Below are 27,723 nucleotides of genomic sequence, written 5' to 3'. Positions count from 1 at the left end.
AGTCACCAAAAACATAAATAGTAAATACTAACTTTATTATGGCATAAAGCTGTATTTTTATACATAAACTCAATTTTACAGTAAAACACTTTATGTATAACTGTAAAGAAACTGCTGCACAGATAGTTCCAGCATAAAAATTGGTATTTTAAAAGTTCATTGAATTGTTTGATACATAAATTGGAAAATATTTTCTCTGTAGAAAATAGTAAAAATGCTAACATTTCCCAGGCTAACACAACAAGCCCATTTAAACCGTACAGTAGCTGAATTATTATACATTTATAAATATGGTTTGAATTCTGGGATCCAGGAGAAACTTTAGCTTCATTTACTAAAACAGCCATGTTGTCCTAAGTTGTGTAAAGTGAAATTCCCATTAATCTTCCCCCTTACTCTTGATTTATGCCTGATTATTTCTTCCTAAAGGACAGGTATACTGTCCTTTTAATCTACTTGATAAAGTAACCCATTCTTACCCAAACTTAAATGTTTTGGTTGTTATTTAAGTATGCTCAGTATCTCAGCCAAACCAGAATCTAATAAAACATGATCCACAAGGCACGAGTTGTTGGTCCTCAAATACCTACCTCTCCTTGACTCCCTCTGGCTTGATGGGAAACCACGAGGAGGTCAAGCGATAAAATTGTCAAGTGGATCAAGGAATAAAAGCCAAGAGAATTTGAGAACAGAGAAACATCCAGTCAGGATGCAAGGACAGAATGAAGTCCAAATAGAAAGAGGATGCTGCCTCAAGAATCAAGGAGGTGAGTTGGCTACCTAAGCCCCTTACTGCAAAGGTGACTAAGAAGCAGTTGGATATAAAGACCCAGCCAGAGAAACCAGTGCCTAGAAAGATTTCAGTTGTTCAAAATAATTAAATGAAAACAAGACAGGCCATGTATTTGAACTCCTCCTGTCATAGTTTATTTCCTGAGATTCCCAATACAGAACTTCTAGGGATTAAGGCAAGAAGACAATGTTACTCTAAGCTCCTGCACAAGGTTTCCCAGAGAAATAATACTCGAGACCTCAGAGCAATATCTGGCCAGGGGCTATATTAAGTTCTTCAGTTCCCTCAAAGTAACAACTTAAAAATAACCATATAGAGTTTGTCTTAAAAGGAAGTCTCTAGGTAGCTGCAATCTATCAACAGAGTAGCAGTCTAATAAAAAGAAAGAGATCCTATACGTGGCTATAGGAACTAGGCCTTGACAAACTAAATTGGATCATTCTACCTAAAATTCCCAGCTTGCCCGTTAGAAGTTGAACTCTAGAAACATTAATGACCCATTAAGTTTTCACCATTAAAAGAATGCTTTATCCCACACCTTCACTTGTTCTTTTCTTTGCTTTCAATACATGTTTCCTTCTTGCATGTGGAATATATTTTCAGTGGGATTTTTTTGACTCTTCAGCCATGCAAATCTCTGCCCCCTACTCCTTTAGTTCCTCCTTGGTAAACAATGTTAATCTTCCAACAGGAAGTGGAGTATGTTATCATCAAGCACCATTTATCCCGTCTCCTCACTTATGAAGAAAGTTACTGGGCCATGCTATACACTTGGAATTCCTTAAGGATACTTGCTTTCTAGTAAAATACTTCTATATGTACATATATATTTTTTAAAAATCTGTGAAGAATTCACTGAAGCATGAATCACCTTATATTGAGAAGCTAATAATGTATCAAAATGCACATAACAATGGCTAATCTATATACTATCTCCTATCAAATGTATCACCACCTCCAAATCTAGAGCATATGCTGGCATAAACTGTGTTACATCCCAGCTGAGTTTGAATCTTGCTTCAAAACATTGCTCAGTGTTAATTCTCAGAAGATACATTATAGGACCATAGGAGTAAATGTTAGGCAAGTGGCTGAGGAATACCAATTACAGAACAAAGCCTTGAGTGCTCAAAGTGCTTCTCCAGAAACTGCTGCGTTCCCCATGGTATTTAGGAAGGACACTATTAAGAGACACCTCTAAGTATAAAGACAGGTCAACTTCACAAGTATCAGCAGATACATGCTTGATTTTATCTTATAATCTATAGACACTGCATTAGAATTATGTAATGAATTCACACACCTTTTCCAAAGGAATACCCCATACAGAACTAGCAACAAAGTTATAAATGACAATGATCAGACGAAATAATTTAGATGAAGCTTGTCTCTCTGGAAGAGATGGGGACTGGGCAAGTGGTCAGGAAGGAAATACAATGTGCTTTTAACTTTGTATGAAAAATAATGTTCAGTTTCCTGTTGCCAAACACAGTTCTGTTTTTGCCACATAAATCCCCTACTTCAAATTACTGTCCGAATGCTTTACTAAAACTCCGCTTCTGGCCTTTGTTTTGGAATCTGTTACTTTTGTTGCCACCTCCTGATCGCTGTCCTCTGAAGCTTCTATTTCTTTCCCGCTGTCCCCTGAGACCTCGATTGCCTTCCCGCTGTCCCCTGAAGCTTCTGTTTCCTTCCCGCTGTCCCCTGAAGCTTCGATATCCTTCCCGCGGTCCTTCTAGCTCTGGTTGCTCTGTGGCCACAGAAAGCTGCCAGCGCCGTGAATCATGCCATTTTTCCTGTTTGAGAGATGGTTTCATTTTTACCTGCTTTGATTTTTACTGAATTCGGTTTAAAAAGGCGTGAGAAAGATAACATTTTTTCCTTTTTTCTAAAGAAAAACTTGACTGATAACCTAAGGGCTTAAAAGATCACTGGTCAAAAATAAAATAAGTTTCACTATGAGACATACCCTCATCATTTATTCAATTCAATTACTACAGGGTATCCACAGCTGTCAGGTAGTAAAACATATAAATATACCACTTGCAAACGCATTTCTCACAGCAGTACAGAATAAAGATATAGCAATTAAAAATGTCTATATAAACCCCATGTAACATACACGGGGTTTGTGAAAAAAGCTGGATATTGTTCACAATGCTGTAGAAAGGAAAAAAGGAAAACAGGCAGGCTGAATAAGAAAAATATTAGTATAAATAGGGTAGGAGAAAAAAAATACTAAAATATAATTCTTAATTATTTTTAGTAAAGGGACTAGAGCTATTGTTTCCCTTTCTATTATTCTACATTTTAAATAATAAATATTTTACTGTTTAGATATGTTAACTTCAAAATCTAAGAGAAAAGAATACCTGTACTTCTGTTACTGATGCAGTAGGGATATCAAAGCAAACACCCTAGAAATCAAAACACATGCCAGTTAATCCACACTTTGACAAGAATTATAAAATGCACCTTAAATGATACTCCAAAAGACCAGGTATTATGTAAAAAAAAAACAACCCAAACAAACCAGGTATCCATTTTAGATAAAGTTTAGACCAAGCCCCAACACATAATACCTCCCCAAAGCACAATAATGAAAAGCCAGGGATATTAAAAAAAAGGACTCAAAACTACTTAGAACTGACTAGAGATCATTCTTGGCTTTCACACTGTGCTAATCCTCATGGAGCTATTAGCTACATTTTATAGCTGAGGAAACAGAGGCTTGGAGAGGCTAACTCACTTGTCTAAGGCCCCACAGCTGGTAAGAGCAGCTTTTAAAAGTCTGGTCAGTATGGCTCTTAAATAAAACCTATGGTCTAAAAACATTAAAATACACTGCCTTCCATCAGAAAGACTGAACTAGTAAGGATGACCTAACTAAAAGCAGAAAAATAAATGATCTTATATTGTTTTCTATGTTTATAATTCAGCCTCCTATGAAAAGAGTTTAAAAATTAAATACTTTACAGGACACTAGCTTCGATAACAAGCAGTGCCATCATCTCCAATAAAGTCCTCAATATCTGGTCGGGGAACTAAGATCCTGCAAGTTGCGGGGTGCAGACAAAAAAAAAAAAAAAAATCCTCCTGTTTCTTGGCGTCCACAAAATAATCAAACTCCCCCAGCAACTGACACAGGCACTCCTCTCCCCTGGCTGTCTTTAATTACATTTTGAGGAACATCCCTTCCACCCAACAATTTACCCAATTATAACCACAGGTAGCATCAGGTACTGATGCCATTCGTGGGAATCTTCATTCACATATTTACTAAGTACTCAATACCAGGCACTCATTGCAGTACAGAGACGTCTAGAAAACAGTTTTGGCCCTTGACTCAGCCACAGTGTTCCTGAGGCTGTCAGTCAGTAAGCAAGCACAGCAAGGCAAAACTTACATGAATAAAGCTATGCCTTAAGAACTGTGAAGTAGATGTAGAGGTGCCCCCAACTCTGCCATTAGGCCAGGGGAAGCTTCAAAAAGACTTAAGACCATATGTATAACTGATTCACTTTGTTATAAAGCAGAAACTAACACACCATTGTAAAGTAATAATACTCCAATAAAGATGTTAAAAAAAAAAAAAAGACTTAAGACCAATTCATAAAGGATACCATGGAGATAAGAAATACTATAGAAACAGTGGATTGAGCATAAGGATGAAAGAAAGCAAGATGTACTTGGGCATTGTTGGGAGTGGAGGGCACTGGTGGTGAGGAGACAGAGATGAAGTTGGTCAGGAGGACAGAAGCCAGCTCCATGTGAAAGTTGGGACTTTATCCCATAGATTATGTGGAGTTGCTTAAGGAGGTAAACAACATGGTCAGACAAGCAATGAGCTGAAGATAAACCTGATATGGTTCACAAGCCAGTAGTTCTCCAAGTATAGTCCATGCACCCCTGGAACCATGAGATTTTTTTTGGGAGGGAGGGTTCCACAAAGTCAAAAATATTTTTATAATACTAAAATGTTCTGTCCTTTTCACTCTCTTTAAGGGTAGAGAGGAGTTTACCAGACACTACATTACACGTGATATTGCTCTGATGACTAACAGAAAATGATATTCTTACGCTTTATTAGAATTTCAGTCTTAATTTCTAATACTCTAAATATCAATAGATATAACCCATCTAAACAAAAGCTTTTTGGCGTCCCCAACATTTGTTAAGAATGTAAAGAGGTCCTAAGACCAAAATGTTTTGAGAATTTCTGTGCTAGTCTATGCCATTAACTGAGAGCAGGAGTCAGAAGAAAGAACACCAGGTTTGGAAGGCAAGATTTTAAATTTTGAATAAGTTTGTATTAAGGTGCTTAATAATCCCGATCTGGGTGGAGATGTCAGGGAAGCAGCTGGATCTTCATGTCTGGCACTTCATGCAGATGGTTCAGGTTACAGCTACACAGAGGGTAGCGGTCAATGACTAAGCGGCAACTGAGGGTCATGGATGACAATGCCCAGAGAAGACTATATATAGAGTGAAAACGTGCAGCATCCCCATAGAACAGGGAGAAGCTACCGTACAGTGTTTTATTGCCAGCATGAAGCTAATGAACCAAGGCGAGGTCACAAAAGAAGCCCCAGCCTTACCTGCTTTCCTTTGAGAAAGACCATTCCCTTCACTTTGGAATCAATACCCTCACCCAGTTGCTCTTTAAGTTCTTTCCAAGCATAACTAATATTTGGCATTTCAATTGAGCACTGCAAGATCATGGTCACAAAGCCCTATGGAAGAAAGGGGAACAAAATTAAAGTCTCAGAAACAAACATAAGTGATAAGCACTTGTCCTCATGTTTCTGAAATATTTATGGGAAAGCTCTTCCTAAAAGCATACCCCTCCCACCCCACCATTTTAGTACAAGTAAAACTGGGGTACTCTGAGTAAGACTGGTGGACTGTGCTAGTGTTGGTATCCAGACTGTGATAGTACACGTCTGCAAAATGTCACCACTGGGGGAAACCGGCAAAGTGTACAAGGAATCTCTCTGTATTAACTCTTAAAACTGCATATGAACCTACAATTATCTCAAAAATTTCAACTTAAAAAAGAAAAGCACCACCTTCTTAAGTTTCTAGGTATGCTGGCTAAATGTATCATATGAACTTAGGTGTCCACATGATTGGGTTTTTTTAGGATGAAAAAACTTGACATATAATTCACATACCATAAAATTTGCCATTTTAATGTATACGATTCAGGGGTTTTTAGTATATTCACAAGATTTGCAATCATCACCACTATCTTAAATTCCAGAACATGTCACTATCCACACCCCCCCAAACACAAAAACCCACATCCCCGTTAGCAGTCACTGCCATTCCCTCCTCTAAGGAGACACTGCAACTGCAACCACTAATCTACTTTCTGTCCCTACGGATTTGTGTTTTTATGTATATATCTCAACCTTCATGAAAAAGTTAAAACAACTGGGAAGTTTCAATGGAACACTTTTGAATCCTGCTCAAACTCTAAATTATAAAGTGTCAGGAATTTGACAGGGACCCTTACCACATCTGAGTTGATCAAGGAGCGCTGGTCGACTGACGTGGCACCTGAAATATGGGCCAGGGCTGCTGCCAGGGCTTCCACGGCTCCCTTCTCCTCGATCAGCTTCTCAGCTGACTGCTTGAAGTGACCAATCGCAGTGGGAGGCACAGAATCCAAAAGCCTGTGGTTTGAGAATATATTTATTAGGAGAAACGACAGAAGTGGACAGATTTCATTTTCAAGACAACATCATCTCAAGATAAATCAATATCTTTGAAACCAAATCTTGCATATGTCTAACATCATTTTGATGCAGTGTATAATACTTAGCATTTCTTTTGATCATGAACCCTCCCTGTCTATTTTTTAAATAAGCATCTCACATATTTATAATAGTAATTGTGGAAAGCACTCTAAAAATGTTGCTCAGACTCTGGTTCTGAAGCAGGGGATGTAGCTCACCACCTGGAAACATTTGGAAAACAGTCGGAACCTTTTTGGTTTTCGTAATACCAACGTCACTCACCTCCCAGGAATACACTGCACAACCAGGGATGCTAAACAGCTAAATATCCTTGCAAATCAAAAAAATGGGCAGAAGACCTAAATAGACACTTCTCCACAGAAGGCATATGCATGGCCAACAGGCACATGAACAAATGCTCAACACTGCCAATTACTAGAGAAATGCAAATCAAAACTACAATGAGGTATCACCTCACAGTGGTCAGAAGGGCCATCATCAAAAAGTCTATAAACAATAAATGCTGGAGAGGGTGTGGAGAAAAGAGAACCCTCCTACACTGTTCGTGGGAATGTAAATTGGTACAGCCACTGTGGAAAACAGTACAAAGGTTCCTTAAAAAACTAAAAATAGAAGTACCATATGATAGTTCCCACTGCTGGGCATATATCTGGAGAAAACTCTAATTCAAAAAGATACATGCACCCTAATGTTCATAGCAGCACTATTCACAATAGCCAAGACATGGAAACAAGCTAAGTGTCCAGCAACAGATGACTGGATAAAGATGTGGTACATACATAAATGGAATTTCACTCAGCCATAAAAAAGAATGAAATATTGCCATTTGCAGCAACGTGAACAGACCCAGAGATTATCATACAAATTAAGCCACACAAAGACAAATATCATATATCACTTATATGTGGAATCTAAAAAGTAATGCAAATGAACCTATTTACAAAACAGAAATAGACTCACAGACATAGAAAACAAACATGGTTACCAAAGGTGAAGGCTGGGGGTGGGGAGTGAGGGGTAGAAAGACTAAACTAGGAGTATGGAATTAACAGATACATACTACTATACATAAAATAAACAACAAAGATTTGCTATATGGCACGGGGAACTATGTTCAATGTCTTGTAATAACCTGTAATGGAAAAGAAATCTGCAAAATTATACACACACACACACAAAACTGAATCACTTTGCTATATACCCGAAACTAATACAATATTGTAAATCAACTATAGTTCAATAAAAAATAAAATAATTAAATATTCTTCAACTTGTAGGACAATTGCACAAAATAATTTTCTTGCCCCCATGCCAGTAGCACCTCCAATGACACTCTTAATCTAATCCTCACCATCTAGACACTTACCATAACTTTTTCCTACACGATATGTAAGGTACAGTTACTTAGAATGCCCAAGACAAACCAAACTATTAATAGTGGTTTCCTCTGGTGAACAGGATTGGGTAGGAATGAGTAGAAACAAGAGTTTTTGTTTTCTAAGCACAGCCTATTTTTTTAACAAGCAGGTTATCAATTTTTAAAACAATGAATAAATAAAACAAATTTTAAAAGGCTAAATCTCATTATTGCACAAAAACATGTAATAAATAGACCAAGCACTAAAACAGACCATAGCAGTGGTAGGGAACATACCTGATGGCATCTTTGCTAGAAGCTTTTATTATCTCTGTTGCAGAAGGAACACCTATTCGCTTAAATTTAATTCCCTATAAGAAAATGAACCATAACTTAACATACAACGAGGCCATCAATTGTTTCCATTGAGATTAGTATTCCCCCAATTTTTTAATATTTACCAAACATATTTGTTACATACTTAAAAGATAAACTTTTTATCTTAGAAAGGTTTTAAATTTATAGAAAAGTTGCAAAGATAGCACAGAGTTCTTGTCTACCTGCACCTATTACTTTGTTATTACTTTGGTACATTTGTCATAGTTAAGAAACCAACATTGCTACATTACTATTACCTGAACTCCAGAGTTCATTAGAATTTCACTAGTTTTTCCACTAATACCCTTTTCCTATTGATATTTGACCCAGGACACCACATTACATTTAGTCAACATGTCTTCTTAGTCTAATCTGTGGTAATTTGTCTTTCCTTGGTTTTCAAGACCTTGATGGTTTTAAGGTGTGCTGGTCAGGTATTCTGTAGAATGCCCCTCAATTTGTGAACATCAGTTTTTTACATCCTTAGACTGCGGTTATGGATTTGGGGGGAAGATGACTGGTTTCATTACATCATATCAGGGGCACCTGCTTATCCCTGATGTTGACTATGATCACCTGGCCAGGTAGTGTTCACCTGCTTTCTGCCCTGGAAAGTCCTCCCCCATGACCCTACTCCGCTCTTTGTAAGCAAGTCACTAAGTACCGTCCACTGACGGTGAAGCGGGGAGATTAAGCTCCACCTCCCAGAGGAAGTACCAGCATAAGAATTCCCTTACAAAATTCTTCTGTAAAGAAAATCAATGTCTTCTTTCCCATTTAAAAATTTATCCTTTTAACATATTCTCATCTTCTTGGTTTTCAAGCAATTCTATACCCCCCTAAACCTACACTTAAGTATTTCTGGTGCGTTCACAGTGTATCTGAAAACTGTCTGAAAACCGCCTCTCAAACATAAAAAAGACCTCTTGTCATTATAAATATGAAGACAAAACCATTGCTTTCAAATGCAAAGTATTTAAAATGGGCTGTATATCATAGGACAATATATAAAACACATATCTAACAACAAGCTTTCAGTCATGGCCATGTGCTAGAAATAAAAATAATTTCAAGTTAATAAAAACTGAATAAAGAGACCAAAGACTGACTTTAAAACTCAACGTTTGCTGAGTGAAGGCTTAGAAAACAGTTTTACCGCTTTCTGCTCCACTTGGGCTAACTGATACTCTTCCTTGTGCTGATAAAAGCAGATGCAAATCCCAGTCCTTCCGGCTCTGCCTGTTCGCCCAGAACGATGAATGTAGGACTCCACATCCTATTGAAGTGAAATACGTCAGTGACAGTGAACAACAAAGAGAGACATAGACCTGAGTAGCCTAGGCAGAGGCAAGTGTGGTGGTTATAGACCACGGCTGGGTGAGGCTCCCAAGCACTTCAATTTAAATTAAAGAACTGTAGGGACTTCCTGGTGGCACAGTGGTTAAGAATCCGCCTGCCAATGCAGGGGACATGGGTTCGAGCCCTGGTCCAGGAAGATCCCACATGCCGTGGAGCAACTAAGCCCATGTGCCACAACTACTGAGCCTGCACTCTAGAGCCCACGAGTCACAACTACTGAGCCCACATGCCACAACTACTGAAGCCCATACGCCTAGAGCCCGTGCTCCGCAACAAGAGAAGCCACCGCAATGAGCAGCCTGCGCACCGCAAGGAAGAGTAGCCCCCGCTCGCCACAACTAGAGAAAAGCCTGCGTGCAGCAACGAAGACCCAACGCAGCCAAAAATATAAATTAATTAATTAAAGAACTATAAAAAATTTTTAAAAACCTCTAGAAGAGTGGTCCCTATCCTGTGGGTAAATCTGCAAAAAGCATTATCTAAATAGTGCTGTCCAACAGAACCATATATGTAATTTTAATAGTCAACTTTCTAATAATCACACTAAAAAGTTTTAAAAATTTTATTATTATTTAACCCAATATATCCAAAAGTTTATCATTTCAGTATGCTACCTCTACAGAACAAGTTATCAATGAAATATTACACGTTCTTTTTCCGTAAGTCTTCAAAATCCACTGTGCATAATAAAGTTTGAAATTTTTAAAACTCCACTGTATATTTTATACTTACAGCACACACGTCAATTCAGACGAGCTGCCTTTCAAGTGCTGAACAGCCCCATGTGGCTGTGGCCACCATACTGGACAGCACAGGTATACAGGCTATTTAAACAAGTTGATGGCACACACGTACGGGACTTCCTTTACAAGAAACAGTGGCTTCGCAGTAATGTATTTTTCCATCACTGTGAACAATGTTAATCCTGAGGGATTTGCCAAATTTGGGGGTAATGGGGTATTCACGCTTGAAGTGACGGGAACAAGTTCCGTCAGACTAACTTATATGTAAGTGAAGCATTGTCCACACCATATAAACTATGCTTCAGGGCCCTCTTTGGGCAGTTCCCATCATATACAGACCCAAGCAGTCTTAACTACAGAGGCTGTTAACTACAGGCCTTTTCTCCCTTCTCTGTCCCCTAGCTCACAAGTTTATCTACCCTACCACCACCCCGTCTAAGTCTTACCTATCTTCAAAGTCCAGTTCAAAATTGCACTACCCCCACCCATGCAGCCTTTCAGGACTCCCTCTGACCGGAAACTATCTTGCCAACCTCCGGCCACTCACCGCACTTCCCCTCAACTGTCAGCTCTGAGGAGGTTCATTTTATTTATTTATTTTATTTTATTTTATTTATTTATTCATTCAATTTTTGGCTGCGATTGGTCTTCGTTGCTGCGTGGGCTTTTCTCTAGTTGCGGCGAGCGGGGGCTACTCTTCACTGTGGTGTGCAGGCTTACTGCTGTGGCTTCTCTTGTTGCACAGCATGGGCTCCAGGCGTGTGGGCTTCAGCAGTTATGGCTCATGGGCTCCAGAGCACAGGCTCAGCAGTTGTGGCGCACAGGCCCAGTTGCTCCTGGCACATGGGATCCTCCCGGACCAGGGCTCGAACCCGTCTCCTGCATTGGCAGGCGGACTTTCAACCACTGTGCCACCAGGAAAGCCCCAGGAGGTTCATTTTAAAATCACCCTTAGCAACATAACACCCAAGAGAAAGCTATTACTAATCACGGGAAAGGAAGAGATATAACTTCCAATTTGTTTTAGCACCCAAAAGAAACAACAAAGTAAAATCTAAGTGTAAAACACTTACCTTTGGTGGAGAACTCTGTACAACCAGATCAACCTCGGGGATGTCTAACCCACGTGCAGCAACATTGGTTGCAACCAAAACTCCAAAATCACCATTTCTAAAACCCTTCAGGGTGATTTCCCTTTGCTTCTGTGGAATGTCTCCGTGTAATGACTGGGCATCCTGCCAAAGAAATAAGCTCATTTAAGAATACCAGATCCTACAATACAGGTACTTTTAAAATCACCAATTAGGCCTATAAAGACATTCATATTTTGGTGACACTTCTGCTAAAAATAGTACAAAGGGGAAAAGGTGCCTTACATGGACAAGGCTTAAATTTCCAACCCTTGGTCATGAAATCAACTGTATCCAACTATACTTACAAGATAAAGAACACCAAATATGAGTGATCAAACCTACTTTGTCAGGGTAACGTTGGGTTTAAGCTACCCTTTCTTCATCTGTGAGATGAGATGGGCAGATCGGATGAGCGCTAAGAGGTATACTCTATTAATTGAAAGATGCTTTCTCCCTAAAAGGGAAGAGAGGGGAAGGACCAACCTGCCTTATGGACACATTCTGTGACAACTCCTGGGCTTCTTTCTTGGTTTCACAGAAGATGATAGTGCGCCCTTGGTAACCACTGTACACTCGGATCACGTCCCCAATAACTGCTGCCCTTTGAGTCCAGTGGCACTTGACAGCCAGATGCTTAGGAAAGAAGGAAAAAAAGATTATTTAGTAAAGCCTAGCTGGAATCTAAACTCACCTGCTCAACCCTAATGATACTAGAAGCAATTGTTTAAGCCTGACTAGAGCAAAGTTCTGCCACCACTGTTTAGAGGAAAAAACTAAACCACTAAAGAAGAGAGCCCTTCCCCTTTCTCCAAAGAGTATCTGGCTTCTTTATCCATTTTCTGACCTAATACAGGTAATGTAGGAAAAGAAATACCATTCCCTAGATTGCTACAGGAAACCAAATAACTGACAGGAGAAAAGCCTCTGTGTTTTGTCCTTTCATCCACTTAAAAATGCAGTCAGTAGTCAGTTTCCGTACAGGTCTATTCCTTGGGTGCAACGAATTCATCTAGGTACCAGACCCTAAGATAAAAACAGCTTCAACATAAACACTAGGATTCTCTGCTGCCCTCTAGTGTATAAACTCTAGATGTAATGTCGTCACTCTGCTTACTAATTCAGACAGATTAAGGTTTCAAAAGATTCTGCAATCAGGCTACCAGATGATGAAATTTAGAAAACACAGACACCATATACAACTCAAACAGAAATATAACTTCACATGGCTTTTCACATGGATTTAGTATTCATTTGGAAAAGAAGTTTGTTCTTGCCAGTCTTAATACTATCCGACAGGTAAAAAAAATTATATACAATTTATTACTAATGCCAGCAACTGAATGAATCATTTACCTCTACAGTTATTGCCGTTTTCTGGGTCTTTTTACCAATCAGGTCCACTTGTTCATATGTAGATTTCATGTATTTCTTAGCAACATTATAAACCCAATGAGGGCAAGTTGCAGAAAAAAGCAATGTTTGGGGATTGTCTTCTGAATCTTTGCAGGAAAAAAAAAGTCAGTATGAATAAGTCAAACAAGCCTACACAGTATTTCACCTCACCCAATTCTTCCAGGGCCCATCAGCATTCTACAGAAAACACTTGAGGCCAAGCGAGGCATCAAGGACACAAAAATGCAAGACACGGGCTTCCCTGGTGGCGCAGTGGTTAAGAATCCGCCTGCCAATGCAGGGGACATGGGTCAGATCCCTGGTCCGGGAAGATCCCACATGCCGCGGAGCAACTAAGCCCGTGCGCCACAACTACTGAGCCTGTGCTCTAGAGCCCACGAGCCACAACTACTGAGCCCGCATGTCACGACTACTGAAGCCTGCGTGCCTAGAGCCCGTGCTCTACAAGAGAAGCCACTGCAATGAGAAGCCCGTGCACCACAATGAAGAGTAGCCCCCACTCGCCATAACTAGAGAAAGCCCACACACAGCAACAAAGACCCAACACAGCCAAAAATAAATAAATAAATTAAAAAAAAAAAAAGCAAGACACGGAGGTACCCAATGGGCAAAGAAATGCTGCCTAAATAATTTATGTAAAGGATCCTTGAAATACCCAGAGTACTTTCTCAAGTTGTTTTGCTCTCTAACCATTGGCCTATATGAACCATGAGGGAAATCTGTCCTTTATGAGACCTACTAAGTGGAAAACAATTAATCAAGCCCAGTAACCACTTTAAATCACTAAATAAATAATCTATAATAAACACTGGAACAGATTTTATACTCATCTATATTCCCTAGCATTTCCTCAACACTTTAAGGTTAGAATTCTAGTCTATTCATCCTTTGAGGTCAGGTACTAAAAATAGCTCCCCAACCCCAATTTTTTTTTTAGTTTGCTCTTAGAATACCATTGCATTTTCATATATTTCAAATGGCAGCGTAACTGACAGAACCCTTCTGGAGAGCAAGCTGACAAAGTATATTGAAAAACATGAACTATTTATACCTTTCAATTCAGTAATTTCAATTCTGGAAATCTATCCTTAAGAACTGATGCCAAATACTGATTTTTTTTTTTGTTTTTTTATAAATTTATTTTTTATTTTTATTTTTGGCTGCTTTGGGTCTTCGTTGCTATGTGTGGGCTTCCTCTGGTTGCAGCAAGCAGGGGCTACTCTTCTCTGCTGCGCGGCTTCTCATTGCAGTGGCTTCCCTTGTTGCGGAACATAGGCTCTAGGTGCGTGGGCTTCAGAAGTTGTGGCACATGGGCTCAGCAGTTGTGGCACGCGAGCTTTAGAGCGCAGGATCAGTAGTTGTGGCGCACGGGCTTAGTTGCTCCACAGCATATGGGCTCTTCCCGAGCCAGGGCTTGAATCCGTGTCCCCTGCATTGGCAGGTGGATTCTTAACCACTGCACCACCAGGGAAGCCCCCAAATACTGATGTTTGAAGAAAGCTGTCTACATAAAGATGTCTGCAAGCAGATTTATATTATGTAAAACTTAAAATATGTAGATGGATTAATTCATGGCACAAGCAGTTCAGAGTTTTATATGCACAGTAAGATTACAGTTAACACACACACATGACACAATAGCACAAATCAGGAAGAAATAAACCAAAAGCAAAGTATACTAACCTGGTTTCTTTTATTTTCCCTATTGTAATTATATGCAGTTGATGGGAAAAAAAATTTTTTTTTGGCTGCGCTGAGCGGCATATGGGATCGTAGTTCCCTGACCAGGGATCAAACCCATGTCCCCTGCATTGGAAGCGCAGTCTTAACCACTGGACCACCAGGGAAGTCCCGGTAATTTTTTTTAATTTAAGTTTTCCTGAATAAAATAAGCCACCTGCCAACTTCCTAAGGCTTCATTTAACTTTCAGGAGATAGTTAATCACCACCCTTCCTCCAATCCCTTATACCAGTTCTTGAATGTGGAGTTTACCTTTCTTGTATGCCACACATAAAATCTCTTCCACTTGATCAGCAAAGCCCATGTCCAACATCTGGTCAACTTCATCCAGGACAACATGCTTAAGTTTGGTGAGATCTAGCTTGCCGTTCTGCAGGTGGTCTTTGATACGACCTGGTGTCCCAACCAGGATATCAATCCCATTCCGCATGCGTTCAACTATAAAGAACACCAATGATAAAATATGTTGGATTTTTAATTCCTTTTATTAATCTGGGATACCAAATTAGATATATTTTTATTCTAAAATATTTATTAACTACAAGTACAAGGTAATATGTTAACTACTGAAGATAAAGACGCTCGAGGCACTCCTTGACCTACTGGGGAAACATGTAAGAAGTGACAGTCCAGTGAATTACATGACAAAACAGAAAAATGCACCAGTGGGGGACGGTAGCACCAGGAAAGAATTGATTTCCTTTGCTGGAGGAAGGTATCAAGATTTCACAAAGTGAAAATAAGAATCTTAAAAGAAATGGGAACTTTCTATAAGGTAAGCAGATATAGGGAGAATGACAAGATAGAAGGGCAAAAATTCCAAGAAGGTACAGAGATGTTCAGAAAAATGGAGTTCAATATAACTAGAATGAGATGGTAATGATACAACTTTCTATTGGGTTGCTACTGCAGTCAAGAAATCTACTGCTAGGGAGGATTACTGGACTGAATGTCAATATTATGACATAGTATGAGTGTGTTTTGTGTTTGGTAATTGCAATCATTGTTGCTTTTGTTGTGGTCATCCATTTACAATGCTTGGTGTCAGTTTATTTATCTCTTGTAAAAATAATATACAGTGTGTGTGTGTGTGTGTGTGTGTGTGTGTGTGTGTGTGTGAGCTGTGAGCAAAAAAAGAAAAAAAAAAGAGTTTGTTTGTATAAGGATTACAATTTAAGTATAAATTAGAACAATTTAAATCAGGGAACCTAATTACCGCTCCTTACCATAAAAAGAAATGAAATCGTTTAAAAGTTAAAAAGAAATTATTGTTTCCAGACCTATGTATTATATAGAGCAGAAAGAACAAATGGAATAGTAACTTAACATATTATTATAAAACCTAAGAATAAAAAGGAAATAGCCCATTCACCACACACTGGATTTAATAAAAGGCAAGAATAAAGCAAGTAATACTTTGACACACCATGAGCTAAATTTTTAAATAATATACACTTTTTATAATAAAAGTTTTTTATAATAATAAAAAAAAAGAGATCTACTGCTAGGCACTCTACTTACCCAGTTTCATCCTCACAACACCACTGCAGGGTGAGTTTAGCAAGCCTATTTTATACATGAACAAACTAAAGTGCAAAAAAATCAAGCAACTTGAACTGAAAAATCAGTTACTCTGTGAGCAGAGTTTAGATTAACACCCAGGCCGTTCTGATGCCAAAGCCTATGTTAGTTCCACCAAAGCTGAAAAGAGATAATCACAAGCCTTGTGTGCCAATATTAAGACTTCTATTTTTATCTTTTCATATTATTTTTTAATTTTTATTTTATATTGGAGTATAGTTGATTTACAATGTTGTTTTAGTATCAGGTGTATAGCAAAGTGATTCAGTTATACATATACATATATCTATTCTTTTTCAGATTCTTTTTCCATATAGGTTATTATAGAGTATTGAGTAGAGTTCCCTGTGCTATATAGTAGGTTCTTATTGATGATCTATTTTATATATAGTAGTGTGTACATGTTAATCCCAACCTCCTGATTTATTCACCCCCCTACCTTTCCCCTTTGGAAACCATAAGTTTGTTTTCTGTCTGGGAGTCTGTTTCTGTTTTGTAAATAAGTTCATTTGTATCATTTTTTAAGATTCCATATATAAGTGATATCATGTGATATTTGTCTTTGTCTGTCTTACTTCACTTAGTATGATAATCTCTAGTTGCATCCATGTTGCTGCAAACGGCATTCATTCTTTTTTATGGCTGAGTAGTATTCCATTGTATATATCCACATCTTCTTTACCCATTCATCTGTCCAATGCTAAGGCTTTTAAATGCTTAAATCCCTTCCCAAATTACATATCTAATCTACAAAATAAAGCTTCAAGGTCTTGAACTGGGAAGTAATGGAATAGTACAGCAGGTGCTACAAGATTTGGCCCTCAGGACCAGAGAAAAGAAAGCCTGTCTACAGTAAAAAGAGGCAGAGACCCAAGGTCCTTGACAGATAAAAGAATAACCTTGAATTCTGACTTTCTAGTTCCTGGACTCTGTCCTCTTGGGCTCAGTAAAGTACCATTGCAGCCTTTAGATAAACGCAGATAAATAATACAAAAGTCCTAAGAACCGCATACAGGATTTGATACATCATCATGTAGGACCATGTACTTGACCATCTTTAAACAATAATGACAAAAGAAAACCACCATAAATGACTAGATCAGGTAGGTAAAGCCAGATGTCAAGGTCAGAAGAAATCCAATCAGGGCATCCAACAGTAGATGGCATTTTCCTTCCCTCACAGTGGATTTACTTACTTTGTCCTCCGTAGGGAGTTCCACCATAAAAACAAGCCACTGCCAGCTTTTTTGTGACGTCACTGAAGTCTCTGCTTACTTGACTTGCCAACTCCCTTGTGGGTGTAAGAACCAGTACCTGAAAAGGAAAAACTAATAATGGAATCCTAAGTATTATGCAGTATTTGTTTCTTAACAAATCTGGAATGCACCAGGAGGTTCAACTCATCCTAATAATTATTTTCAAAACATCTATTACGTGCGTTGCAATATACTGTGGTGTGGGAGAATAGTAAATATAATATGGTTTCTGACAAATCTACCCACTAGAAAAGCTTGTGATCTTACCAATCAAAAGAGAAATTGGTACTCAAATTTATGGTGCTCTAGGATGGTTGCACACAGCAAGCTGGAGGAACTGGGATAAGTTTCATGGAGCTGCTAGTACTTAAGGAACAGCGTTCCAAGAAAAGAACAACTTGAGCGAGGAGTAATACTGCTGATGATAATATCAGCTAATATTTGAGCTTTAACTATGTGTCAGGAGCTACTAAATGCTTAATATGCATTATTTTTATTTAATTCTCACAACAAGTTACCTACAACTGCACTGTACAATTGTATTATAATACCTACAATAACATACAACAGCTCTCTAAAACCAAAAGGCAAGCCTGGATTTAAATGCGGGTAGCCAGGCTACAAAACCTAGAGTCTGAACCTCTGCACTACAGTGAATCTGAAGTAGAATGGAAGTCAGAAGAGTAAGGCAGGGCCAACATGGTGAGGGGCTTTGAATCCTACAGCAGTTAACAGGACACGCAACACACAACCACTACAGATCCTCAAATAGTCTAACAACATGAAACAAATATGATTTAAGAACAACTTAGTATATCCATCCAACAGATATTTACTGAAGTGAACATCCACTATGTGCCAGGCACTATTCCAGGTGCTAGAATAATTCGTTTGTTTACTGCTGTTGTAACTGTAGATAAACACAACAGTAAACAAATCTATTAATTAGGACAACATGGCCTCCTCACCTCTGATACCCCTCCTATTCAGACATCTCTATTAAAAATGCTTTCTCCATTTTAGGCAAAACCTGACCAAACCTGTGAGCCCCAGGGACATCTAAGAGTCTGAAAGAAACATGCGAGCATTAATAATACAGGTGATCACAACCATGGGGGCAGATTACAATATTTAAATATATAAGGTTTGTGGTCAACAGTCTTAAAAGAATTATCCTGGTTTACCGTCAGATAAAGATCTCCAGTAAATACCAGAAAAAGGCCTTAAGGAGAACCCAATAAAAAACAATAGGGTATGTAAACGATGCTCAAACAATGACTCTTCCTGTGCAGATTTGGAACCCCTAAGGACGGCTTAAAGATATTTACCTGAGGGGCACGGCCTCTCTTCCGGTCTTGCAGCTCTCCCTGAAGTCTCTCAACCAAAGGGATAGCAAAGGAGAATGTCTTCCCAGTTCCTGTCCGTGCCTGTGCGATCAAGTCCTTCCCACTATAGACGTGGTGAAATGTCTTTGCTTGTATAGGAAACAGGAAGGTCACCCCACGGGCTGTGAACAAATGAAGCATGTTATCTGACACTGCAATTCTTAACGTCCCAGCCATACTGGAGAATGAAAGCATAGCCGCGCTTCTGGTCCTGCAGAATTATGGAATTCTACATTCTGGTCACATCTACAAAGTCAAGTTCAAATATATTCTGGCAAGAATCTGCTTGAAGAAAAGATATCAATAAACTGTAAAGCACCAAATTATAGTAAATACTTATTATCTTAAGAGATTAAGCCCCTTGTCACAAAATCTCATCCAAAGGCCAGTATAAGCCTGAAAATCAGGTGCTTTGTTGTCTGACTGCCACACCTGATTCAGAAAACACCTAAGTTGAGCATCTGTGACTTCCTACCTGGTTCACAGGCACTATGCTAAGATGAGTTCTGAGTCAGGCTGGTATCATTAACCTAGAGATGCCTCAAGAAGTGGAAGAAGGTAAAAAAGAAAATACCGGGCTTCCCTGGTGGCACAGTGGTTAAGAATCCGCCTGCCAATGCAGGAGACACGGGTTCGAGCCCTGGCCTGGGAAGATCCCACATGCCGCGGAGCAACTAGGCCCGAGAGCCACAACTACTGAGCCTGCGCTCTAGAGCCCGCAAGCCACAACTACTGAACCCACGTGCCACAACTAGTGAAGCCTGTGCGCCTAGAGCCCGTGCTCCGCAGCAAGAGAAGCCACGACAATGAGAAGCCCACGCACCGCAATGAAGAGTAGCCCCCGCTCGCCACAACTAGAGAAAGCCCAGGCGCAGCAACGAAGACCCAACACAGCCAAAAAAAATCTTAAAAAACAAATTAAAAAAAAAAAAAGAATTAAAAAAAAAAAAATACCAACATGGTATCAATTGTTTAATTTCACCAGCACTATGAGTCATTACACTTCTGAATATACATATTGTATTGAATAAATTTTAATCACTCTGAGAGGCAGCAAAGGCCATCATCACTAGTTTAGTCCTATACCAAATATACAGATCTACTTCATTATATGGTTGCATATATCATCCTCCAATAAGAACATGTCCCAGTTCATTTCAACAAAAAGCAGTGGAGTGCTTCCAAATAATATGTTCTAACATTATACAATATTTCCAAGAACGGTAATGTTCTTACCTTTGAGAAGTTTAATAGTTTCTTCAGATATGGGAAAATTAGAGAAAGCTCCTTCTTTTTGCTCCACAGTTATCTCCTGTCAAGTAAAGGGCCACAGAAAGAAATCAATAACTTTACCCCTACAAGCTAAATACAGAAAGCCTTTTGAGAAAAACTATTCTAAAATATCTCTTCTAAATCAATTCTAAAACATCTCTTCTAAATCAACCAAAAAGACACAAAAACTTTGGTAGGTAAATCAAGATTTGAAAAGGAAACAGATCAGAGTAATATGTAAAACCCTAACAAAAAAAAAGTTTGTAGCAAATACATAGAGCACATATATACCATGTGTAGCTAGTGAAAGCAGATTCAGTCTCGACTAAGAACTTTTCCACAATCATTCCAAACGAACAATACACTGTTGAACAGGTTATTAACCCCTTCCCATAGCAACATCTTTCATATATACATCCATAGAAAATAAGGAACAAATATTTATGACAAAATGATCACATTGGCACTATTTGATTGCAAACAATCTGAATGCTCAACAGAGGAATAATTAAGTGAATTTCTATACATTTATATGATGTATTATGTAACCATTTAAAATATTTAATATTTAAAAGTGGGAAAAATGCCTATATAAAAATATAGGCAAGATAGGAAAAGGCAAACTACAATATTGCATATAGTACAATCGTAATCTGATTTTTAAAAAAGCTGTATATATTTTTTATAATCAGGAAAAATTTTTAAATGCTGATCATGACCTACAGCAAAGAGAAAATTATTTATTAGATTTAGGATTTTTCTTTGATGACTGAGTTTCTGAAAGACAGCAGTAATAGCTTCCAAAGGGACATTTAAGTATCTTATTCAACTCAAGTTAGTTTATGGCCTATACAAAAAGACTTATGCAATCAAGCAAGCACTTTTTCAGTGGTTCCACTTAATCATGATTTATTAGGTGAAACCCCTAAGACGGAAACTGGAGCATATTTTCATAACCATATCCCTCCTGTTGGATTTCTGACTTGCAAATAAGCAGACCATGTGTGGAGAGAAGACTTTCTCAAAACTTAAACAGATCTGCTCAGTTGCAAAGGAGGCATTCTAACACTGCAGTTTTTAAGATGAAGTCTCACCCTGCAGCTCAATGCAGTGCTGACACATCAAATTTCCTCCCATTATTAAATAATTCGTTTAATAATTACGTACTTATTTACCTGAAACAACATCGAAAGATACATTCTACATATTAAAATGCCACTTTACCTGCTCTAACTCACTGTTACTTTCTTCACTGGCAGCGTCCTTGGAGTCGGAGTCAGGTCCAGAATGAGGGAATCCATTCTTCAGGTTGGGGCTTTTCTCTCCAATTTCTCCATTCATTTCTTTTTCTTTCTTCATCTTCTTGGACTTAGGCGCACCCAAGTCGTCCTCAGAAGGCTCCTCATTTTTTATTAGTTTTTTGGTTTTAGGAGAAACAACTGTCTTTTCACAGGGCTCCTTTGACTTTTTCGCCCTTTTGGTTTTAGGAGATATAATGTCATCTTGAGATGGCTCCTCTTTCTTTTTTGTCTTTTTGGATTTAGGAGAACTCATGTCAGCCTCAGAAGGCCCTGCTTTCTTTTTAACCTTTTTAGCTTTGGGGGAAATCGTTTCTTCCTTTTCTTCTGCTGCCTCTTCAGTCTTATTAGATTTTGGCTTCTCTTTTCTACCTTTCTAAAAAATTAATAAAGACAATACAAACAATGAACAAAACATTGATACACTTGTATAATATATCGATTCTGCATTAATTCAAGATCACATAATTATGAAGAATACAATTTGGGGGCATTTTTCAACATGTGTACTTTCATCTTGCAGTAAGGCAAAAATCAAACGGTATGTTTTTTAATACCATTTCTTGGCTATATGGAAAGAAGAATATATCAATAACTTCATTAGCTTGGAAAAGAACGTGCTTCTTGGTAACTATTCAATTCATGGCGGTCGAACAAGTTGTAAAGTCAATTTTTCACATGGGACTTGGAGTGGCTCACGGGATGCTCCAACATATTGTAAACTACACACACTATAGGAAGTGATCAAGAACAATTTAACTTAATTCTGGTAGAGTAATAAGACCATGTATACCCACAGACAGATGGTGTTAAGCAGATTTCTTTCTCTGCTAGAATTCCCCTCTACAAGTAAGACAGGAATTCATAATATCTGCCTTGTTAATCTCACAAACGCAAATAAATTTACATAAAGACATGTTATGAACCAAAAAGTTATAAAAACCCACAGTCTATCACCCCATGTGTAAAAATGGTGTACCTAATTTAAAGGGAAAATCAAAGAGCACAAGTTACAAGAAAACTGAATGGGTGAAACCTCAAAACCAAACCAGATTACGGCTCCTACTTGAAATGTCTGACCCTCTCCAATTTTTCATATTTCTGAAAACTTAATATTACTGAAAACGTGTTTTACCCTCCGTTAAGACCTCTGTGGCAGAGCCTCAGGCCAATTCCTGAAGTATGGGGACTATTACATTGAGCCACTATTACAGTCTGCCTCCATGAAACTTCAGGCCTGGCCTCTGCTCTTAAAATCATGGATGAACGATAATCTCTCCCATATGACCCATCCTTCAGACATCTGAAAAACAATCTGGTCCACCCCATCCCACGACTTCAATTCTTTCATCCCTTGGTTCCACCAATGAGTGGATTTCCAATCCCGGTGGTCTCCTTTGGAATACAATGGAGTATGTTGGGCATGTCCCTTCTAATTTCAGCATCTCACAACCGAACACGCTGACTAATGCAAGGCAGGTAAAACCAAGACCACTTCCTCCCCACCTGTGGGGACTGTCAGTCTGTGCTACCTCGGCTTCCTACAACAGCAAAATATTCTTTGCCAGAAACAGCAAGGAAAGAACATTCTAAGTCCCGTATAACACAAGTTCAGGGACAATCTTTGTTCTCACTGACCTTATCTCAGAACACAGACTCAGTCACAAGTTAAGTCTCTATCTACGGAAGTAACAGCAAGGAGGCAGACAGCTATCGAGGTAACTTAAGACTACCGCACACTGGCGGCCTATATAAAAAATATGGTGTGCAGTTATCACCACAACCTGTCTACATTTCCACGGGAAATACGACCAATAAACCTTAAGAGGAATTGAACTACTTTATCGTCTAAGGGCCGCTTCCCATAAAACTGTACTCCCACTACTAGGGTAAAAAAAAAGTCACCGCGGACGCCGCCCACGTGTGCGGATGGCTTTATGGTCTCGCCAGTTTAGTCGAAAGCCAGTAGGTCTGAGTCTGGGCCAAAACGTGGGGCCTAACCATGACGGTCCTACTCTGTGCACCGGATGCCGGACGCCCAGATTCAGGGACCACGTGGGACACCCGGCCCGCTCTCCAGTTCCGATCCGCCCAGACCTCTGGGCAGCGCGCCCATCGGCCGCGGAGAGCACCGACCACCCCCGGGCGCGCCTTGGCCGAAACTCACGCGGGTCTCGGGACGAGCCGGGTCCGCGCGGCGCGCCACGCGCCCCCAGCCCGGACCCCTCCTCTTAGCGGCCGGCCCCCCGTCCTGTCTTGCCCCAACTCCCTCGGCCCCCGGCGGTACCTTCTCATTTTGCTTTCGCGGCATCTCCACTTTCGCCATGGCCGTGTCCGACTCCAAATCCGCCTCACTAAGAAGTTTCCCCGGCATCACTCAGGACAAGCAGAACAGACCGACCGCTCTCGGCTACCGCGTGGAGAGGAAGAGAATGCCCAGCTTTCTCTTTAGCCGACCCAGCTTTCGTCACTTCCGGTAGCAAAGCGCATCCTGCGGAAGCGGAAACCGCCGAGAGGCGGGGGCGCACGTGGTAGCTCCACAGCCGCTGCTGCTCAAGGTGGCTGGACTCACTGAATTAGCTGAGTAAGGCGCCTGAACTAGAAGGCACCTACAGAAGGGTAGGAAACCCAGAGGCTGGCTTTATTCTCGTTCTCACTCTGCCCAGATTCTCGCCGGCCCCGGCCTGATAAATGAAGATTTGTAGTTGCTTTTGAGTAGCGCCTCTTCAGTGCTTTATATTAGATTGCTCTCGTTTGTAAGGTCCTTTCACGCGCAGACTCGCGAGATGTGTATTCTTGATCATCTTGGGGAGACGTCGACACTTGAAAGGAGACACCCAGACTCACAAGCCTGGGTGAGAGCTAGAGGTCGGGCGGGTCTGGTCATTCATTCATGCGTGCACTCAACACACATCTCCTGAGCATTCACCGTGTCAGGTGTGAGAAACAAGGTTAGGATTCAGCACAGAAGCCTGTCTTCAATAAGCTTTATGGGCTGGTGGGAGACGGACGAGTGTCAGTTGTTTTGAAGGCACGGAGAGGCACCTAAGCCGGCCTTGGGACCTGTAGAAAGGATCCCCAAACCACGTAGACCTCTATTAGAAAATACAGGGGCTCTTAGTCCTGCAGAATTTGGACATATACTCATTCAAGCGGTTGAGGGAAAGTGGTTCGTTGAATGATGTGTGACAATATCGCTAAACTTTCTGTGAAGAACAAGTGAGGCAAAGAATTGGGAGCCAGTGCATTATAAAATCGGTTTTAAAAATGGGTTGAAATCTTGCCTGGCTTTGAAAACCTGCACCATTTGCTCTGTGATTTTGGACACATCACAAATGTATTTCTTAACCTGAACCTGTGTTTCTCATGCATAATGGGGATAAGAAAACCTACTTCATCAGTTGACAAAATTAAGTAAGATAATGAATGAAAAAGGTTTAGCATTGCCTGGCACACAGAGCACAATAAATAAGAGCTATTAAAACTCATAGGGAGAACTATACTCAACACTTTGTAATAACCTATAAGAGAAAAGAATCTGAAAAAAAATACATATAGATGTATAACTGAATCACTAACCTAAACACAACATTGTAAATCAACTATACTTCAATAAAAAAATAAAATAAAACCATGGGGAAAAAAAAAACCTCATAGGTACATCAAGGTTTTCAGAAAGACAATTCAAAATGTAATCATTTTATGACAAAGGAAAATGCTGGAAGTTCTATTTCTGTATTTCATAAGATTAGTTTTTACTGCACATTTTTTAATCTGACAGTTTAAAGGAAATTTTTCGTGTTTCACAGTGTCAATTTTTTAGAAGATAAATTTATGTAAATATACAACGATGCTTTCACTTACACTGTGATATCCTTGAGCCAGGAGCTTTGATTTCTTTATCTTTGTATCCTTAAGATTTTGGACAATGCCTGGCACACAGTAGCCTACCACTAGTAATGGGATAAGGAAGAAACCCTTTGAAATAAATTTTAGTTGTATGCCCAGGCAGGAAAGCAGTTAGGAACCTGCAGTCTGGTTGATAAACCACAAAATTATGTGATACTGCAGTATATGATACGGCTGTACACAGTGCATGGACATTTTTATTACCAACAGATGTTCAGCAACAGAGTAAGCCCAAAATGCTACTAAATGGAAAATTTTCGTCAAGGCTTATTAGGTATATAAATTCCTTTGTAACATACCTGCACATAGGCACAAGGCCAAAATTCTAAGAGGGAACATGCAAAAGGCCCTTTCTGGCTCAAAGGTGGCCAAATTACTGTATTTAATCTAATCATCAGTACAAAATTCAGTAACAAGTAGAATATATGGGACTTATATCCATTTGATAGGAAACGGGAAGTACTTCTTGAATATTGATTCTGCCAGACCAGTTTCCTCTGATGTAGATGATGTAAAATGTTTTCATAAAATTGGGAGAATTTCTATTTCAGTTTGTATACACACACGCACACACACAGTGAATTCAAAAGTCTATACCACAAAATGTTAGCAGTAATTATCTCTGAGAGAGGTATTATAGGTGGTTTTAATTTTCTTCCATTTGCTTCTCTATTTTTTCAAATTTTCAACAATGGACATATATTACTATTATAATATTTTTTAAAAGGTATAATAGTTTTGGGACTTCCCCGGTGGCGCAGTGGTTAAGAATCCGCCTGCCAATGCAGGGGACATGGGTTCAATCCCTGGTCCCGGAAGATCTGACATGCCGTGGAGCAACTAAGCCCATGCACCACAACTACTGAGCCTGCGCTCTAGAGCCCGCGAGCCACAACTACTGAGCCCGCGTGCCACAACTACTGAAGCCCACATGCCTAGAGCCTGTGCTCCGCAACAAGAGAAGCCACCGCAATGAGGAAGCCCACGCACCACAACGAAGAGTAGCCCCTGCTCACCATAACTAGAGAAAGCCCGCGTGCAGCAACAAAGACCCAATGCAGCCAAAAATAAATAAATAAAAATTTTAAAAATTGTTAAAAAAAAAGGAATATAGTTTTTTTAAAATGACTATTAAGCACTACTCCCAAATTATACAAAACAAAAATAATGTGAGAGAAGGCTCTCAGACATTCACACCTAAATGTGAATTTATTTTTCAAATTTATAATGCTGAAGGGAATAAAACATATTATTTACAAGTTCAAAAGCTGAAGATCAGGGTAATAGATTCAAATTCAAGTAGATATTAAGGGACCACAACATTAGAGTACAGAGTACCAAACAGAAGGCTCTGAATAGCCAAAAGGTGGAGCCATGAATTTGCTGGGCTCTGTGAAGAAGGAGCAGAGTATAGATAAGTGGCTGAATGCAGCCCAAAGCTGAGAATTTGGTGAGGAATTTGCCCTGCCCCCTCCTTCTTTCAGAAGACATGGAAAGGTATTTTATCTTCTTAGGATCTGTCCCCCTTTCCTTGTTAATAGGGAAGCCAGCCTTTAGCAAGAGGACCCCTTAAATCCATCCTCCCCCTTGCTGGCATTTACCTACATGCTTATCTTTTTCACCGTCCTCCCTGAAACCCTTCAGTGGCTGTCCAAAACAAGGCCTATGAAGCCTTCCAAGATATCACACTTAAAAAAAAAAACAAGATATGACACTTGTCGTGTTCTCACCACTGCTTTCCTCATAGTTAAGATCCTGGCAACAAGAGCTACTTACAGTTCGCCACACATAGGCTGTGTTTTATTAGCTATTCTGTGCCTTTGCCTGGATGCACATTCCCACTTCTGTTTCTTTTACCTCACTTAATCCACATTCAGTCATCATGGCCCAAAAGCTTTCTCTGAACTCCCACCCCCATTCCTGGGCTGAGCTAGGCTTCCTTGTTCAGAGCTCTCAAATCATCACACTTAGTCACTGCCATGGACCTAGGTTTATGTGTCTATCTATTTCACTAGATTGTGAGCTCTCAAGGGCAGAGACTGAGCACTCCTTATTCACTTTTATATCCCAAACATAGTGCCTGGGACCTCGAAGGTACACAGCACCTGCAGTAGGTGCTGAAGAACCAAGCACCTCAGTAGGAATGGAGCCCCTATTCCATCTTGGGTATAAATACAGAGCTCACACTTACTCAGATGCAGAGGCAACTGAGATCCCCTCCTCCCAGTCATAGCTATCTGGAATCCCATTGGCTATAATCAAAACTTCCCCCTTTCTCAATCCAGCACTGAGAGTCCTTCTTCCCTCCTTGGTTTAACTGAAATCTGGCTCTTACTGGAAAAT

At 39.6% G+C, this 27,723-nt stretch overlaps 1 protein-coding gene across 1 annotated transcript; it reads right to left on the bottom strand.

Moving 5' to 3' along the window:
• Positions 1 to 104: 104 nt before the first annotated feature.
• DDX21 (DExD-box helicase 21) lies at positions 105 to 23,936 on the bottom strand. Its single transcript, XM_068547710.1, has 15 exons — positions 23,759 to 23,936; positions 21,398 to 21,847; positions 20,138 to 20,213; positions 18,845 to 19,023; positions 17,457 to 17,574; positions 14,932 to 15,117; positions 12,879 to 13,024; positions 12,009 to 12,158; positions 11,466 to 11,627; positions 9,447 to 9,566; positions 8,210 to 8,283; positions 6,312 to 6,471; positions 5,392 to 5,526; positions 3,166 to 3,210; positions 105 to 2,589 (listed from the first exon to the last, which is right to left on the bottom strand). Exons 1-15 carry the CDS (start codon positions 23,843 to 23,845, stop codon positions 2,320 to 2,322), a joined length of 2,358 nt encoding a protein of 785 aa, XP_068403811.1. The 5' UTR covers positions 23,846 to 23,936; the 3' UTR covers positions 105 to 2,319.
• Positions 23,937 to 27,723: the final 3,787 nt, after the last annotated feature.

The sequence above is a fragment of the Eschrichtius robustus genome, chromosome 7 (assembly GCF_028021215.1).
Source record: "Eschrichtius robustus isolate mEscRob2 chromosome 7, mEscRob2.pri, whole genome shotgun sequence".
NCBI classification, from domain to species: Eukaryota; Metazoa; Chordata; class Mammalia; order Artiodactyla; family Eschrichtiidae; genus Eschrichtius; species Eschrichtius robustus.
This window is presented reverse-complemented; position numbering and strand designations above follow the sequence as displayed.

Coding starts and splice junctions, on each gene's coding strand:
- DDX21 (XM_068547710.1), bottom strand. CDS start 23,845: ATGCCGGGGAAACTTCTTAGTGAGGCGGATTTGGAGTCGGACACGGCC. Junction 20,214..21,397: donor GTAACAGTGAGTTAGAGCAG/GTAAAGTGGCAT, acceptor TTTACTTGACAG/GAGATAACTGTGGAGCAAAA. Junction 8,284..9,446: donor CCCAAGTGGAGCAGAAAGCG/GTAAAACTGTTT, acceptor ATTTTCTTATAG/GGAATTAAATTTAAGCGAAT.